This window comes from Ambystoma mexicanum, chromosome 2q (assembly GCF_040938575.1).
Source record: "Ambystoma mexicanum isolate Mex_15411 chromosome 2q, UKY_AmexF1_1, whole genome shotgun sequence".
Classification (NCBI taxonomy): domain Eukaryota; kingdom Metazoa; phylum Chordata; class Amphibia; order Caudata; family Ambystomatidae; genus Ambystoma; species Ambystoma mexicanum.
In genome coordinates this window covers 53,728,659-53,747,825 of record NC_090924.1, presented here as the reverse complement: position 1 = coordinate 53,747,825, position 19,167 = coordinate 53,728,659, and the positions used below count along the sequence as shown (strand labels likewise).

Below are 19,167 nucleotides of genomic sequence, written 5' to 3'. Positions count from 1 at the left end.
GGGTCTGTGACAAGGAAGGGTAAGGTGGGGGACTGTGACAAGAAAGAATGTGGTAGGGTAGTGTGGGACTGTGATGAGGAAGAGTGGGATGGGTTAACAGGACTGATGAGAAAGAGTGTGGTGTGGATAGTGGGGTACAGTGACAAGGAAGAATGGGTTGGGGTCAGTGGGGGCTGTGAGGATGAAGTGTGAGGTGGGCTAGTTGGGGACTGTGATGAGGAAGAGTGAGGTGGGGTTAGTGGGGGACTGTGACAAGGAAGAGTGATGTGAGGGCAGTGGGAGACTGCGACAAGGAAGAGTGAAGGGGGTTAGTCGAGGACTATGAGGCAGAAGTGAGGCATTGTAGTGGTGACTAATGAGGAAGAGTGAGGTGTGCTAGTGTGGACTGTGATGAGGAAGGGTGAGGTTACTGGTGTACTGTGAGGAGGAAAGGTGAGGTAGGATAGTTGGGGACTGTGACAAGGGGGAGGGATGTGTGTAAAGGTAAGATTACCATTGGGTACTCGGACGAGGAAGAGGAATGTACGGGTAATGAAATGGATTACTATTATTTACTGGGATGAGGGAGAAGGGTGTGGGGGCATAGGTAAAATGATTGTTCAGTACAGGGACGCGGAAGAGGGATGTAGGGATTCAGGTAGGATTATTAATTAGGTACTATGATGAAGATGAGGGAGGTGTGATAATATAGAGATCTGCCCTGCTAACATCAGGAGAAAAATCGATATCTTCATTAAGTCATATGAAAAGCTTGTCCAATCAAAACAAAACATATAGTAAACAACCATTGGCTTCCTTCTGTTGCACACTTTTTAAAAATGTAATTAAACAATTTAAATTAAATTAAAAATACTGGACGGATTTACGCCAAACCAACAAAGGCTTTCCTTTGAGCGCTTTGTGCCTAAGTTGTTTCTTATTGGGAGCAAATCTGTCCAGCGGTTTGTGTTTGAACAAAAATGGGACATATTCTCAGTGGGAAAATGAATGGAAAAGTGAAAAAAAACACTTTTTACCCCTTCATATGTTTTGAACCGTTGCATGGATTTGACTGAAATTATGATTTGGGGGGCCTGGTCCCTAAATTATATTTGTAAAATGTCATGCTGACCCATCTTACTGATCAAAGGTTATTAGACATAGAATGCTCACATTGCTTATGGATGATAGAGTTCACATTAACTAAAGGGCAACCTGTCCTATAATTATATAGATATATATTTTATAAATCGATTAAGATATGTCCCAGAACTCCAAGGCACTCATTGACACGTCATTATGTTAGCCTCCTGAAGCCCTCATTATGGAGTCCGTAATGGGACGAACATTAAACCCATTCCTCGTCTGTTACCAAGGGCTTACATGTGCCAAAAGCAAAAGGGACATACATGGCAATCTCTGTATTTAAGAAAAGGTGTGATAACTCATGCATTGTTCATCTAACATGTACCCAGGTTCTTACACTGAACTTCATGCCACACATAGCTCCTCTTAAACACAAATTTATTTTTTTATACAAGAGTGCAAAAATACGCTGAAAAATACATGATCTGTTTGATATCATTGGGCTCTAGCTCTCCTGCCACCCAAGTCCTTCTTTCCCGCTCTTATTCTGTGTAGATCCAAGCTGGGAATAGCTCCGAAAGCCAAGTCACAGTTGCTGAGAAGTCACATCAGGTAAAGATGTCTAACAAACACTCGCCCCGTGGCTTCCATTTGTCCAGCCATAAGGTCCTGATCAGCAATAAACAAATAGTTCCACCAAGTGCCCATGTGATTATAATTAAGCTCAGGCTCCCTGTCCGTGAACGTCAGTGTGATATGTTACAAACTTCTCATTACATCTTCAAGGAAGGGTTTGGAAATAAAGTGTCAAGTGCCTGGAATGCTCCCAATTACTCTGGGAAAGGAAAGAAAGTCTTCTACTCATGAGTTCCTCCATCTTGTCTGTCCCTATATATCGTGAGTATTGCATTTTTACTTCTAACTGCAATAGGTAGAACTTACTCATGGAAGATACAGCAGGTGAATTTTGTTCACAAAACCTAACTTCAACTGGAGAGCCTCCTGATACTTGCTGCCAGTTCAACAAAGAGAGCCTTGGGGTCCTCTCCCACTGTCTTTCTAGAGCTTTCCAGCAGTCTGAAGATGTCCACGGCTACCATCTTGGCCCAGTGAGAAACATCTTCAAAACCATTGAACAATGAGTCCCAGAAGAGACACATATGTCAAGTCAGCTGTACAGCCTGCTTACAGTCTAGTTCTGGGGTTCATGTTACAGTTAACAAGGAGGCAGATCGAACTCCAAATCTCCTGGTTCAAGGGAAAGTAACAGGTTAGAGGAAGACCTCCACCCTCTCCCACGGCGGGATCTCACTCAGGTAACCTTCGCAGAAGTTATAATTTGGATCAAAGTTCCACACCACTTCCTCTTTAACTTCTTCCCAGGGGTGTCTCGAAGGGTCCGAGAATGTGGCAAACTCCTCCAGGGGTGGCCCCTGCGGAGCAGATTCCAGGTAGGTGTGGTCAACATAGGCAGAGCACCACTTATTGGATGGGCTGATGTGCCTGCCTTGAACAGTGAGGTCAATATCTGTGCCCAGAGAGTTCAGGGCTACGTTAATGTCCATATCTTCAAAGCTGCTGTCCACACCATTAAAGACGTCCTCAAAGACAGAGCCCCAATCAAAGTCCCCCTTCAGCGACTCAGCCTCTCGTTCCTCCATTCCCGATGCTGGTGGCATGGAAGTTCTCACTATCTTCCCACTGCGCCTTGGTAAGGGCTGCTTGCGCTTGCTCGCAGTCCGGTGAATATCTGGAGGGCTATAGCTTTGGTCCTGCTGCTCACGATGGTGGTAATGTTGGTGCTGATGGTGGTAGTGGTCACTCTCCTGTTGGTCCGAAGATGCTTGCTCGTTCATCAGGTGATACAGGTGTGCCGTGGCTGTGAAGGTCTCAGGAATGGGTTCAAGTTTGTGCTGCCGCAGCGCACTAAAGTGTGTGGTTGGCATGCGCCTTCGCTTGAAGACACCATTGACAAACATGTCTGCATACTGTGGGTCGATCTGCCAGAAGCCCCCCTTGCCGGGCTCGTCCTTCTGCCTGGGCACCTTCATGAAGCACTTGTTCAGCGACAGGTTGTGCCGGATGGAATTCTGTACAGAGAGAGAAGAAGGTTAGTCACAAGACTATATCTGAATTCCCACGTGCACAGCACAGTGCCATACCGGCCAACTACTGACACCACAACACCTTTTGGGCTACCATAAGATTCAAAGCTAATTAAAAAGAGCGTTAGAATGCAAAGATGAGCACATAAAACCAAAACCAAGTTTCTGTTCTAGTGTCCATGCATATCCCGATCTGGCATGCCTTTCAATCAATAATCTATGTTTCTAATTGCCCTGGACGAACAGGATGGATAAAAGGCTTGAAAATGCACGGGGGATCAAAAGTAGCAATTGAGAGCAAAGGTACACTTTGTGAATAATCCAGTTGAGTGCAACTAAAGTGGCAAGCAAATATCCAGTACTTCACACCCAGTACCCTCTTCCTTTATTCATTCTGACGAATAGCAAACATTCCATCCTGACACTAGCACCACTTCTACAACCATGCCAATTAACCTGAATCTTGCCACCGAATAGAAAAAGTCTAAGGTGCTGGCGCTACCCCGTTCTTCCAACACAGGTAAGTTGTGACCTGCACGCTTGAGAAAGCTCGCCGTTTAACACTGATGCTTTGGGATTTAGGTAAAGAAAATCATGGCCTCCATCATTTTCCTCTGTAGTCCTAAAAGGAGCTATGGGCATTTCATCCTACCTCCTTGAACGAATGTGGCACACTCATTGTGAGAAGCTGCAAATGAGAGGGAAGGGAGTTTTGCCATTGGTTAAAGTGAACACAGTTTTTACAAAATAAATGTTGTTCTTTATTACTAAGGTTTCATCTTCTGCCAATTTCCCAACCAAAAACTCTTTCCATCTATCCTATGTTTTAATATTTTTTAAATTACGTTTCTTTCTTGGTTTGGCCTCCATTTTGTGAACTGCCGTTACACCCCTGATCTTTTTTCTTGCAGGGCCAGAAATGGCTGGAAAAGATGGTGGCAATATCAGTCTGAGGCCAGCAATCTCTGCCAGTACTGCCCACTGCGGTCACCAGGGGACTCCGGCCTTGCAGGCGAGGAGTTGGGAAAGATGGGGGGAGGAGGGGTGTGCAGAACTATTGATCAAAAGCAATGGGAGGCCACTACTTGACCAGTGCATCAGCACGCGGTGAGCTGGGGGCAGCTTTGCTTATATTTATAATCCAGTGTCACGCCCGCACAGGAACTAAGAACAAAAAACACGTGCTGTGCTACGAGTGGCATGGAGGCACATGCGGGTGGCCTCCGGTTGCTTCTGAATAGAATGTCCACGATTGCTGAAGGACCAGGCTTTGGAACTTGAATTCATGTTGACCAAGGACATTCCGGTGCTTTTTTAGTAAATGCGTGTAAGAAGTTGCCACAACTTAGAAATATCCTTGGAGTGTTTTGTGCTTATATTCCCTGTGTCAGCTTTTTTTAATCATAGGCTGGAAGATACAGGCATTTCCTGATTTTCCAAACCTTATTCCCGGTCTTATTTTTTTAATACCGCTTGGGTTACTAAAATCCCGCCTGGGGGGGGGCGTCTCCTGAAGGCAGACGGCAATTGTGCCTTCCGTGGAGCCCTTTGCGTGACTCCGTGGAAGGAGCACGTTGAAGGCCAGCGCCGTCCCTGTCGTATCGGCTTTCCGCGGTGGGCCTCTGGTTACTGCTCAGCCCCGGTGAAGGTGCGGGGCGGCATAATTAAGAATGAGACGCTAGACTAACCACTGAAATGTTAATGCAGACGAGACGAAGACGCATCGACCCAAACACCTTGCACTGGTGATAGAAAGAACACACCGGTGCCAGGAATAACAACGCCTCGCCTCGAACATTCCAAATCATTCTTATTATTACTATCATTTTTTTGGTGTCTTATATGACCAGGTGGTACTCCTCATTTACCACAGGAATTTCGTTTGTTTGGCTTGATCGTCACATGTTGTACTGTGCCCCAAAACCCATGTGCCGCAACTGGATGTTGTAGAAAACATGTCAGACCATGACCATGCTAGGCTGCGACGACAGAGAATAACAGTAGCCCTCAAACTGCGGGGATGCCCCTCTTGCTCCCTGGGGCAGGGTGGCACACAGTAATGTTTGCCACCACCTCCAATGTGAAAATATTACCAGCTGCAGCACATGGGGTGTTCCAGCCAGATGTTGGAATTATATGAGTTGTTCAGCAAAATATATTTGGCGACCACTGGAATTAATTTAAAAATAGGGATTCTTCATACATTCGATATCAAATAGCACCTGTGCCTTTTCCTATACAGAGGTGGTCCATGATTGATATGACATTGGCAATACATTGTTCCCTGGTAGTAGCCAAATATAGCCTTGGCCATACTGATCCAAGATGGCCGACCTGTAAAGATAGTGTTGCTTCATTTGTCTCATGCTTCCACATAAGTCCATAACAACGACTCTCTGAAGGCTGAATCATCCAAGAGGGTTAGCACTCTATTTCTCAAAATCCTCAGTTACGAGAATTATTAAACATAACTTTCGTTCACATATATATCGGATGGGGTACTATGATCCTTGTAAACATGCAACTCCGCACAAGCCATAGCAGTCACGAGAAAGCCAATGCTCAGTATTTAGGAGCGTGCCAGGTACTATTCTGACCACGTTTCCACTGATGAATTGCCGGCCCTGTCCTTTCATCACATGTTCCTCCAGCATGTCATATTACCAGATGCTAGCGGTCTACCCGTGGGCCTAGATAAGTACTCAAGCATGCCAGTGAACTGCATGATATTCCCAGGACCGTGCGTCCCAGTGACTATACCAAGTTCCTGCTATGCATCATAACTACTTGGAAGGTGCAGGACAGTCACTGCACAAGGTTTTCTTCTGAAAGGGGAGACTGCAGAGAGGACACAGGCCTTGTTTCTGGAGAAAGCGGCAGGGGGCGGCTGCCACTAGAAATCCTGTGCCCATGAGGCAGAGGTGATGCACTGCTAAAGGAGGGCTGTTGTGATGGGGCAGCGAGCGGTGGTCATCGACAAAGAGGAAGTGGTTGAACACAGAACACCTCTTTGTTACAACCAGTTATCACACAAGCAGGCGACAACTGTTGGAAGCCATTTAAGAAAGCAAATTGTGGAAATTCGTCTGCGCGGGTCTGTGTGAGACATCGGTATGGGAATCATGCCCAGACCCACAAATGGGCCGCACTGGCTAGCCACAAGGCTGGCGCAGGGAGTTATGCGGTGGAAATGAAGTGCCCTGTTGGCAATACTCTGCCTTATAGTTTGGCTAGATATTGTTTTGTTTATTTTGTTTTGTTCGTATTTATATAGCGCACAACAGCCCGAGGACATTGTGGCGCTTGTTACAGTACAAAGCTTAGTTACTTAGTTACATGGTCATAGACAATATATATACAGGTTGCAATATAGTTACAGATATGAAGTTTTTAGAGTGAACATTAGGCTTCCTTATGCCCTCTATTGACAGCGCCGCATGCTACCATCTCAAACTGCCTTTGGCCTTGGCTAGCTAATGACAATTCCTTTGGAAGTTCAATATACTATTTGATACTGTCTAAATTTGGTTAGCAAATATTAACCTTTAGGAGATCTAGGCCTATATGTAAGAAAACTGGCCATTGCTTTGTAAAGCAGGGCCTCATTATGAGTATGGCAGTAATAGTGAAACAGGTGGTGGTGCCAAATACGTTGTGTTTCACCACTGTAACCAATTATGCATTTGGAACCTATAGGGCACAAAAACTGCCTTTTGTGTGAGTGGAGCGATTGTCGCCATTCGCAATGGTTGTAATAGGAAGTATTACCATATGCAGCAATGCCGCCACGCCTAAACGAAGCCCTCTGGTGCTTCAGAATGGGCAGCAAGTGAAACCGATGGTCAGTGAGTTACAATATTCACTGCAATAACATTATTTTAACTTGGTGGTATTAACAATGCCGGTAGCGCTAAACTCATATTGAGGCCCAGAGTTACCTTACTGTGCGAGTGTCCATCACTTTTACTCAGCACTGAATGTTCTCGCCGGCCATTGGACAAGAGACTGCAGTACAGAACTCACTGGCCCTCCGATGAACAGTGATAGGCACACATCTCCATGTTGTGTGCGCGTTGCAGGCTGTGATAGAAGTGTTTTGGGGACAACAGGTCTTTTTTCCAGGAGAACATGGAGGACTCTACCTGGAATTGGCATGAATGTTCCACCAGCCACCCGGTCACGTGACCCTACCGGCTGCTTCTAGCATGCTCAAAGAAGTTGTTAACAATGAAGGTTTTTGGCAGCACAAGCCTTCAGCACTTGCCAGTGCACCCTATAATAATGGCCGCCCCATCCCATCATGGCGGCGGATCACTTGCCTCGTGCATCCATTAAATGTTTCTAGGATGCAATCGTTTTTGTAAACTTGTAATGGGCTCGGCGACACAAAGAAAATCCAACGGATATCCCCTGAATGTGTATCTTGCACGTTGCCGACACACAACAGGACACTAGGCGATGTGTCTACTTTGCACAGGAATTAGGACATGCGCATCTGCAACCTGCGTCCGTGATTTGCCAGTCACGTGTTCTCACCAATATGACACTCCCTGACCCCTGTGCAGTGTTGGACTGGCCGATAGGGCAGAAAGCCCCTGCCCTAAGTGGCAGTCCAGCACACCAGAGTGGATCGTCGTTTTATGGAAAAATGGGAGCCAGTTTTATTCATTGGTGCACTGTGCTGTGGATAGGTTTCAACGACATTGCGGCATTAATGTTCTTTAAAATGCACCATTTTCCACAAATGTTCCTAAACTTTCAAACTAGGTACTCGTCAGACATTGTGTGACAAAGGTTCCATATTGTGAATTGCACATGTGGTCCTGCTTTGAATGCAACTTCTATTAACAGATGTGCTTGCAAAAACGAACAAAAACTCACACGGAGGATGAAACGGCTCCTTGTCTGAAATGTGGGTATGCTCCCTACCCCACAGCCAGAATGCCCAGCGAATGCTTTCGCGCGGCAGGCCAAATGCAATTCAGGCTTGGTCCCACCCCAAATGGGGGTCTTTCCCCTTCTGTTTTGGCACGGCAGGCTATATATAACACGGTGGTCTGGACTCTGGAGGGCGGCCCAGAGCAATGGTATAAAACAGTAATCACCCTTCAGCGTTGCAAATAGTGGCAGCCATCTTTGCTTCTGTATAGATGCATAGGTGGGCTCACTGTCCTTGAGTGCCCCCTCCTTGTTTCTGAACACATAAGAAAGAGGCTCTCTGTTCCTGTACACAAGCAGCCATCTGTTCCCCTTGCATATGTGTACGGATATCCCAGAGGATATCTCCTTCACGGGGGTGCAGTTTCCTCACGGTCCCTAAAAACACGTGTGAGGGGAGATCGCCAACGTCCTTGCCCACCCACGCGTAAACTCTGTGGCCATAAGACACACATACGGTATATGGCCTCTGCCCTCCTGCACCGCTTTCTGAAAGCCCTACTCTCTGCTTCCAGGCTCATGTAGGAGCTCTCCTTCCATTCCAAGACAAAAGACTCGCCTCACCACCAGTGCAGCAACGTGAAGAACTTCTATAGACAAGTGGAATATCATGGGATTCCCTAATGCAAGAGCTGCAAGCAGCCATGACAGGCCTACATCAGTAGATTACAGCTGTCTTTACTGCTTCTGTGCACACATTGGAGACCGACTCTTCACCATACACTTAGGATGTCGTCTTCTGAAGTAGGTCAGCGATTGTGTGAGCATTCCAATAAATACATCATCATCATCATCATATCCCCTATGCAGGTGAAAGTATGGAATACATTAGCTGTTCTATGAATACCCCGGGCCTCCCCACAGCACAGCTGGGAGGCTGCCCGGTGCTGCTCCTGACAGGCGGCGTGCCTGCCACCTGGACAGGTCTCATGCAGGTCCATCATTTATTCATGCCTTGGACTCACCTGCCAGCTGGGCTCAGCGTGCCGGTAATAGCAGAAATTCTCTGTGATCCAGTTGTAAATGGCCGAAAGCGTGATCTTGGTCTTCTTGCTGGCCTGCATGGCCATGCAGATCAGGGTGGCGTAAGAGTAGGGGGGCTTGATGTGGGGGTTGGCTTTGTAGTCTATCTCTTCAGTGGAGCCCTGAGCAATGCTGGGCAGTCCCGGCTGGCGACCGGTCGAGGAGGTGGCTGCGGAGGTGGGGTTACCCAAGTTGGACGGCATGCCAGTGGCGGCGGTGTCCCCAGCGGGCGGGCTGGAGGGAGCGTCCGAGCCGTGCAGGTGCAGCTTTTGGTGGGCCTGGTGAAGCTGGTGCAGCTGGTAGTTGGAAGCAGGCGGCTTGTCCAGGCTGGCGCTGAGGATGGAGAAGTCCTGAAGCCACTGCAAGCTGGTGAGGCTGTCATCCAGGGTCACAGACCCATTGACGTTCTCCTGGTCCTCGGGGTGGAGCATCAGCCAGCGCTCCTTGAACTTGAGAGCAAAATCCGGAGAGGTGAGGACGGGCATCCTCCACAGTGGATCCTCAACTGCGGGGCACTACACGGGTCCCAGGAACGCCTGCCTGTCAAAGAGAGAAGAGTAGAAGATGAGGAGGAGGGGAGAGTTTTGGTGCCTAATCTTGGGTACTGAATGTGCCTAGCAATCCACAATTAACTACAAATTGACATTTTGCAGAGGTTCATTAGAATGTTCTTTCTAAATCAGCTGTATGATGTAAACCTGTGCCTGCGTGTGGTTTAGGCTTCGCACTCTTCAGTGTATAGAAAACAAAATCAATAAACACAATGATAAATTAATGTAACAAAAAACAAAACACAATTAAAAGGGAACGGAAAAACATAATACTTTACTGGACAAACAGCAAGAAATAAACATAAAAGAAAATTCGGTGTTTGAAAAAAATTGTAAATAAATCCATATTTGAACAAACCCGGTCTACCTGGGCCTGGACTGCATCAGTGTAATTACTGTTGATGGAATTAGAACCATTGGGTACGCCGTCTGTTCCTCACAGAGAATTACTGCGTCACACGGTGTCAGAAATGTCGTCAATTCTTAAAGTGCTAAACTAGTTACGCGTTGCCGGTGAAGGCACATTCTAGAAGCCATGTCACTCTTGCTCGAAGCGGGGTTGGTGCTGTGAAGAGGGGTCTCCCTGGAAAGAGAGGAGGCCCCTTATGCGAACGCCGAGAGCGAGGGCTGCTCTTCCAGGTGTGCTGTGAGCTCGGCTGGATAACGAGGCCCGGCCTCGTGAACTAGAACAAACAGATGATTAGCAGCTCTCCCGGGTGAGAGGCTCCAGCCCCGCAGAGGCCTGTGGTAGCGAGAACCGCGATATATTTACACTCATTAGGGGAGCTTCAGGATAAAAGTAGTCCACAAACAGCAGTGATGCAAACGTCGCCAAAGAGCACAGTCTTCAGCTCGCCAGCGTTACCCCCAGGCGAGTGCTGCGCGGAACACTGGGTTCATCCCCGGTGCACTGGGCGTGACGGAAAGGGGTTCCCATCCTCATTCAGTGCGGTGGGGGGCCGCTGCACCCAAACACTCTGTGCCCTCTCCTAAGGTCATTTAAGCAGCCTCTTGGTGCATGGTTGTGGGAGTAAAGGGTGAGCAGGTTCTAGTGCAGAAGTGGTGATGGGTGCATGCCTGAGGGAGAAGGTTCCCGTTTGCCAGCATGTTTCTAAGTGGTTCCTGGTGGTGACACTTGAGGTGCCTGTACATCCAGAGGGGAGCCCGGTGTGCTGGTAACCTTCTCAGTTCACTGCCAGCACAGGTGTACCAGGATAGTGGGTGATCTGGCAGAGGGGGATTGGGGGGGGCTATGCGTGGTGGGAGCTGGATGTGTTGAGGTGCTCAGCAGAGAGAGCTCGGCAAGGATCTGCTGGAGGCAGTGAGGGGTGCCAGGCCGAGTTTGGCTGCAGTGTGTTTGGGGAGTCATATATGTAGAGAGTAAGGTAGGCAGATGAAAAGGTAACGGGGATGCTGGACCGCAGGTATATACTGGGCATCATAGTCCTGGCTCTCCCTGGTTTGAGTCCTACGGTGATGGCGGCGAGTGAGGCTACTTTTCTGAAGTCCGTTGGCTGAACAGAGACCGTCCGTGCAGCACTGAGCATTTGGGTGTTGCAGAGACCTTTATTGCTGTGAGGAGTCGGAGGGGCTGGTGCCAAGTATGGGGGTGATCAGGTGTTGGTTGTAGTAGAGACCACCAATGGGTGGGAGATAATAGGGTGTGGCAAAGGCCAACTGCACGTTATGGGGTTATGAGAGGCGACCGTTGGTGGCACCAGGGGGAAAGTAATTGGAGGTAGAGGCAATCTGTAAGGTGAGGTGTAGTTCGAAGTCCGAACATGCCATTTGTGGAGCCGGGGAATAGTTGGTTGAAGGAGAGATTAAGTGGCTGCTGGGTGAGCTAGAGGTCATCCTGGATGTCATGAGTAATGGGTTGGACAAGTGACGATTCCTGCAGTGATGGGTAAGTGGGAGAAGAAGAGGCTGCTGGGAAAAAGGTAGTTGGGTGAGGAATAGGCCATGTGTGTGAGGTGGGACAGCAAGGTGAAGTAGAGCCTACCCATGTGGGGAAGATTAGCTGAGTAAGTTAGAGTCCATCTTCGGGGCGAGAGGGTAGTTAAGAGAGAAGGGGCCGGTTCTTGGGGTGACGGCAAATTCATAAGGCATATCTGCTGAGGTGACCAGGGTAGTTGAGTTTGGTGGAGGCCTTAATTGGGTTGAGTATTAGTGTGGTAGGCACAGACTATCTAACACCAACCAAAGCGGTGTTAGGGACAGAAACATGTTGGGTTCTTCGAATACAGATACATGAATGGGATCATTATGCCATTGTTTGTCCCATTGTGTCTTTGTATCAGGTTTTTTAAGAATGTGTTGTACATTTTATGTCAATGAATTGTGTGGTTTCTGGTTTTTGTATGTGAACTTCCTTATATGGGTGATCTTAGTATGTTTTAATTTGAATACTAAATAAAATAAAATTGTATATGTATTTTTAGACTGTGATTACGGAGTCAATTTTTTCAGGATTTACAGTTGTCAGGTGGAGGGGTCAGTCACCATCTTATTTCGAGAGTGCTAATCCCTATCGCTTTCTTTTGTTTATTATATCTTGCACCTATTCTACCAGCAATCCCTGGGCAACAGAGAAACCATATTGCCCTAAAAACTGTGCAAATGGTTCATGTCCACCACTAGAAGCCAGAACACGTGCAGACTTGAAATCTGCTGCTGCAAAAAGGAAAAGGCCAGAAAATAAGCCTTCTCTGCCTACGCCCAAGACTATGGAACCTCCTCCCCATAAGCGTCAGACTCGCCCCCACGCTCCTACAATTCAGAAAAAAACTCAAGACCCACCTCTTCAAGGTGTCTCTCCTCCTCAACACCTAGGCTATCACATCGCCCCTCTCCTCCCCGCCAGCCGGTACAGCAGTTCCCCTCCTCTGTGCCCCTCTGCATCTTACCCCCAGCTGTATATCTGTTCTGTTGTTACCTCTGAAATGCACTCAATTATGCATCTGGACTGTTGTATATCTCTGTAAAGTGCACCATTATGCATCTGGACTGTTGTATACCTCTGTAAAGCACTCTTTTAAGCATCTGGACTGTTGTACACCTCTGTTAAGTGCTCCATTATGCATCTGGGCTGTTGTATACCTCTGTAAAGCACTCCTTTAAGCATATGGACTGTTGTACACCTCTGTTAAGTGCTCCATTATGCATCTGGGCTGTCGTATACCTCTGTAAAGTGCTCCATTTCGCATCTGGACGGTCGTATACCTCTGGAAAGCACTCCATTATGCATCTGGACGGTTGTATACCTCTGTAAAGCGCTCTGTTATGCATCTGGACGGTTGTATACCTCTGTAAAGCACTCCATTATGCATCTGGACTGTTGTATACCTCTGTAAAGTGCTCAATTGTGCATCTGGGCTGTTGTATGCCTCTGTTATGTGCTCCATTATGCATCTGGACTGTTGTATACCTCTGTAAAGCGCTCCATTATGCATCTGGACTGTTGTATACCTCTGTAAAGCGCTCTGTTATGCATCTGGACTGTTGAATACCTCTGTAAAGTGCTCAATTGTGCATCTGGACTGTTGTATACCTCTGTAAAGTGCTCCATTTCGCATCTGGACGGTTGTATACCTCTGTAAAGCGTTCCGTTATGCATCTGGACGGTTGTATACCTCTGTAAAACACTCCATTATGCATCTGGACTGTTTTATACCTCTGTAAAGTGCTCAATTGTGCATCTGGGCTGTTGTATGCCTCTGTTAAGTGCTCCATTATGCATCTGGACTGTTGTATACCTCTGTAAAGCGCTCCATTATGCATCTGGACTGTTGTATACCTCTGTAAAGCGCTCTGTTATGCATCTGGACTGTTGAATACCTCTGTAAAGTGCCCAATTGTGCATCTGGACTGTTGTATACCTCTGTAAAGCGCTCTGTTATGCATCTGGATTGTTGTATACCTCTATAAAGTTCTCTGTTATGCATTTGGACTGTTGTATACCTCTGTAAAGCGCTCTGTTGCTTCTCGAAGCTAGGTCTGTGCTCAATAAACACCATAATAATATATTCACTGTCATGTTTCACCTCAGTTTACAGAAATGGGAGTGGGGTGATTGTGGGCCTGTGTTCCTTTCACATACCTCCTTCCTTCTGGTGATGGAGGAGTCCCGACGCACGATCAAGATGGCGCACGGTTGGGGTTTCAAATGACACGAGCTCTTCACAGAAACCAAAAGGCCTCAATCTGTCGTCTTACATAAAGGAGAAAGGCCTAAAGAAGCAGAAGCCATTTGCTGGAAATGATGTAAGGAACATCCGCCTGATCGTCCACAACTGAAACATGAAGGATTTGGCCTATGCAGGCTTTGGGGACGGAAACCGGACATGATGTCTGAAGGGAGTGAGAAGCTGGATTGGCTGGAACGGTTACGTCCAATGGCTGGAGAGCAGAGCAGTTCGCTGGTAATGGCGAATAGCCAGAGAAGGTATTTCAGATGATGGAGCAGGTGGTTTATGAAGGCGGCAGAGTTGGAGATTGCCACCCGTAGCAGTGATGAGAAACCATGTTTCCAGTGGCTAGAGAGCAGGAAGGGGGCATTCATGAGTTGGACGGTGTCTTTGAAGCCAGAGGGATCTGCGTGGATGAGGACCTCCAATAGCCACAGAGAACGGACAGGACATCCAATGACAGGAACGCATGACCAAAGCCTGGAAAGATTCTTTGTTTGCTGAAGAGGTTCTATTTGGTTGAGGGTCTCTGCCAACAAGTGAAAGAGGCAGAACTTCCGCTGATGAGAGAATCTTTGATGACTGACTTATCTTTCATGGCTGGGGAGGGCCTAAAAGGGTAATAACCTCGACTTGGCCGAGAGCTTCTTCTAATACTGAAGGGATTCATTGTGATCATGTCCAAAGGTGTCTGGAAGGGTTAATCAGTAGGCAGACCCTCCAATACTGGGGTGCATTTCTGATACGGGTGATTGGAGAGGCTCGGGGATGGCCAAGGGGTGTCATCACTGGCTGGAGAGGGCCGTGTAAGGGTGGGGAGCATCTCAAAATGCAGAAGAGGCTATTCATATGGGAAGACCTCTAGTTGCTGATGAGTCCTGATGGCTAAAGAGTATCTTCAATGGTTGGAAGAGTCGTTTATGAATGAGGTCACATAACAGCTGGAGAGTATCCCCAATACCTGGCGGGTAGGTGAACGGCTGGAGAGAGGATGAGGGTCTCAAATGACTCAAATTGATCTACGGCGGCTGAAGAGTATCTTCAATAGCTGGAGAGGTATCGAAAGAAGAGTAGCCACAGTGTCTGGGGTGGATCGCGAGGGTAGGGAGGGGCTCTTCCAGTTGGAAATCATATTCAGGGGTGGGGAACGCCGACAACTAGCAAGGATTTCCAGTGGCTCGAGAGTGAGGACTTCCCGTAGCCAAAGGGGGAGTGTCAGACCCTCCAGTGATTATGATCAAAGATCTTATTACTGTGGCATCGCCTGGAAAATGTAAATATCTACAGCAACTTGAGCCAATAAGTTATGTTATATTGATTTATACCGCGCACCGCTACCACCCAGGGGAAGCGTCCAGGCGCTCATACGCCGATGTGAGCACACCACTTGTAATGAGGTTATTCAACACATTGAAGTTGCAGTGCATTGTGCACTGCAATCCCAGTGTAAGCCGCCAAACTACACGTGGCATAGGCACCCCACAGGCTTGTTGGGTCTGGAATGTCTGAAAAATGGGAGCAGAGCTTTAAATTGACACTAGTCCTCCATTGCCACTGCCTTGATAGCAGCAATTTGGTTTTCAATGGGGGAGGAACTAGGGCGCTTCAGCGGGAGGGCTGTGCTTCTGAACTACAGTGTGGCTACAGGGTGGCACCCGTGGTACCAGTACTGGGTTTTCCTGTAACAGCCATATGTATTCCGGGATATGGGATGCTGTTTCACTTAAAGATTAACCAAATGGACTGAAGTAACAGGCCAACATGTTTTCTAATATTGTGCAGTTCATCTGGTTCTGGGCCGTGGGCAGGCCAACACTCAGAAAGCCCAGAAAAATAAACAGCCAGGAGGTTAAGAGGCTCACATTATCACGAGATGGCCAGCCCGCAGGTAGCTGAAACACTAAATGTCCACTGAAAAGCTATTAATCCTACTCTGTCAGCAAGGGGCTGCTGTAAAGAAGCCGGAGTAAAAAGGCAAGAAGGTGAGAAGAACGCTCTTGTATACACGGAGGGAGGTGAGGCCTGAATGGCTCCAGCAAATGCAGCTTGTAAAACGTACCTGTAAAGCCCATATTGAAAGCCCCAAATCAAAGGGATATATTGCCTTATCTTAAGGCTGTCGACTGCCAGCATGGGGACAGTTGCTGACAACTTTCCCGACTACAAAAGTTGAAAGTCCTTGACGACGTCCCCGCGGCCCACCTCGGGTCAAAGCAGCTCACCCAGTACTGCTTTTACTTTGCCGGCTGCCGCTCACACCTTTGCTTATCGTAGTGCAGTTGCAGAACAGCTGAGACCGCTACTGCTCGACGTGGGAAAGACTAGAGACCGCCCCTTGCCCCCTATGGAAAAAACACAGGAAGCTGCATTTCAGAAACTTTGACCGTGATGGGGGAAATCATAGCTAGACTGGCTTTTCTGTATTGACGGAAATGGCATCTCTTAAATAAAAACGATGAAGTGATGCCATGTGTTTAATACAGAACAGCCAGCCTAGCTGTGCTTTTCTTCAGCACGATCTAAGGTTCTGAGATGCAACTTCCTCTGTTCTGTGCTTTAGGGGCGTGAAAGGGGGCCTCTTGCATCTCTTAAATAATGAGCCACCGCCCAGCGCATTATTTATGAGACGCCCTATACATATGGGGCGATTGCTGCCCGAACCCCTTGTATTGGAGCTTTCTACTAGGATTTACGGGATTGAATGGAAATTGTTCTATAGGTTCATTTCATCGCATATACATGGGGGTGTGGCGGGAGGCGGTGCAGCCCCCTTCCAAATACCCCCAACATTTAGTATTAACCTTACCCTCCTGCTCATACATATACATGCAGAGAAATTCGATGGAAAACATTCGATCAAATCGAATTCGGCCAAAAAAAAGGCTGCTCGGTAAACTACCTATACCTTCTGGCTCTCTACCTGAAACTACTTACCCGTTTATTATATATACCCCCGGAGAATGAAAGGCCGATTTGGCAATGGTATTTCACACTGGAATCTACAAGCTACACATACATCTAATTTCTGCAACAGTTGCATTCACCCACTAAGCTATCTTACCGGCTGCTTATCTACTACTCGGACATCTTGATAAGCAACGCTTCGAAAGCACATGCATGTCGTTTCCCTTGTCCACAACATGACAATACATCCGCCAGTGTTCACGCTTTACCGGGTGATTAAAAATAATCGCCCCCTTATAAAAAAGTAAATAAATATATATGTCCATTGTCTTACCCGATGCGGTGGTGGGTGCTGCTACTGTCCTGCCTTCTGCTTTCTGGAGTCCTGCAGTCAGGGCACGCTGGTTTATTACAGACAAGGGAGCCTGTACCTCAGACCGCCAGACACAGGCGGTGTGTGTGGCAAGATGACCAGAGGTCGCTGTGCTGCCAAGCCCAGTGCCCTTTTCCTCCAGTGCCCTCGTGGGTGGCAATGGAGGGCGTCCGCTGTGCAGAAGCCCCGATGCCCCTGCAGGACACGAGATATACTCGTGGATGTGCTGCCAGTCCCCGCGGCGAAGGGTGCCTAGACTGGTAGCTGTGGCGTTGCCCCCAGAAAGTAGCGGGTGTTCTTCATGTGCCAGCGCTGGCAACGCCGATGGAGGCGGGTTCCTGGAGACTGTGATGGCAGACTCGGAGCAGAGGGATAATCGGCCGTGACTGGGACTCCCCAGCCCAGGACCTCAGTAGGGGGGAGAGAGTAGGCTCAGCTCAGGCACTTCACCTTTTGAAGGACTGTAGAGGGGTGCCAGGAGAGCCCTTTAAACATATCCCAGGCCTCTGATTGGTTGCCGGTATCCAAGCGCCCTGCCTCGACCTGACCAATCAGGCTCGGAATGCTAGGAGGCTCCGACAGCTTTAGGGATGGTCTGCAAACTCCGCCTCCTGACGGGAGGAGACGCCACATGTAGAAGTCACCGAAGCACTGCTGGCCTCGGATGTAGTGCTTCCAGCTAGGCGCTGTACGCCTCAAACAAAGCAGAATCCGCCGTCGGAAAACACAAACTGTTTAAGCCGTCATATTATTTAAAACGAAAAAAACAACTAGGGGATGGAAAACGTTCACCCGAACTGGTTTTCAGTGTACACCTAATCAAAGGTTTGCAAGGAAACGAACCCCTTTCAGGCTGAGGATGTTATGTTAGGAGGAGGCAGTTGAAAATCCCACTTCTGCTGTTCACACGACCTCGCTGCGCTGGTGATAAACCAGCACTGACAGCGCCTGTGCGCTAGGCAAGGAGGACACCCAGCGCACCGCCGAATTTATTATCTTAAAGTCACTCTAACTGTTCGCTCAAATTGGAGTTTGCACATTCGTAGGGGAATAGAATGTATACGTTTATCTTGATGTTCAAATCGAAGCTACTGAAATGACGCTGGATGGCCTGGTCACTTGTGCAAGCGGTTGCCACCAGTCCCGCCCTCTGTGTCCCTGCGTGCTCAGCTCAATACACAGTACAGGACATGTAGGGTAGGGTAGGCTGGCTGAACAGGTAGAGGAGTGCATATAACATGTTTATTTGATTTATTTACTGTGCATTTGTAAGGCGCTTAAACAAAGTCAATTGTGTTTCAAAGCGCCCACAGGGCAACTGGGAGAGAAAGCAAATATAACAATGAAAGTTAGAGACAGGCCTACTAGGCCTTGTGAGCATTCAGAACGTGCACGTGCAGAGAGAGAGAAGGGACGAAGCAGTGGGGGTAAGGGCTGGGAGTACCATGGGCGGAAGTGCTGGGGCCAGGGTGTGGCAGCTGTTAAGTGACTTGGTGAGAGTGGTCATCTGCCAATGATGAGTAGGCCAGAAAGTACAGGCCTGTGGTGGGATAGGCCAGTAAGTGCAGGACTGTGGTGGGATAGGCCAGTAAGTGTAGGCCTGTGGTGGGATAGGCCAGTAAGTGCAGGCCTGTGGCGGGATAGGCCAGTAAGTGCAGGCCTGTGGCGGCGGAGTAGGCCAGTAGGTCCAGGCCTGTGGCGGCGGGATAGGCCAGTAAGTCCAGGCCTGTGGTGGGATACACCAGTAAGTGCAGGCCTGTGGTGGGATAGGCCAGTAAGTGCAGGCCTGTGGTGGGATATGCCAGTACGTGCAGCCCTGTGGTTGGATAGGGCAGTAAGTCCAGGCCTGTGGTTGGATAGGGCAGTAAATCCAGGCCTGTGGTGGGATAGGCCAGTAAGTCCAGGCCTGTGGTGGGGTAGGCCAGTAAGTGCAGGCCTGGGGTGGGATAGGCCAGTGGGTGCCGGGCAAGTGCTGGAAGAGGGCGGGGCTATATATTTGTATATAGCGCTTCCTAACAGAT

The 19,167-nt window shown here is 48.3% G+C and overlaps 1 protein-coding gene across 1 annotated transcript; it reads right to left on the bottom strand.

Annotated features, from left to right (window-relative positions):
* Nucleotides 1-1,486: 1,486 nt before the first annotated feature.
* On the bottom strand, nt 1,487-17,611 carry LOC138569123 (forkhead box protein J1-B-like). Its single transcript, XM_069646809.1, has 3 exons — nt 17,108-17,611; nt 9,074-9,671; nt 1,487-3,155 (listed from the first exon to the last, which is right to left on the bottom strand). Exons 2-3 carry the CDS (start codon nt 9,614-9,616, stop codon nt 2,337-2,339), a joined length of 1,362 nt encoding a protein of 453 aa, XP_069502910.1. The 5' UTR covers nt 9,617-9,671; nt 17,108-17,611; the 3' UTR covers nt 1,487-2,336.
* Nucleotides 17,612-19,167: the final 1,556 nt, after the last annotated feature.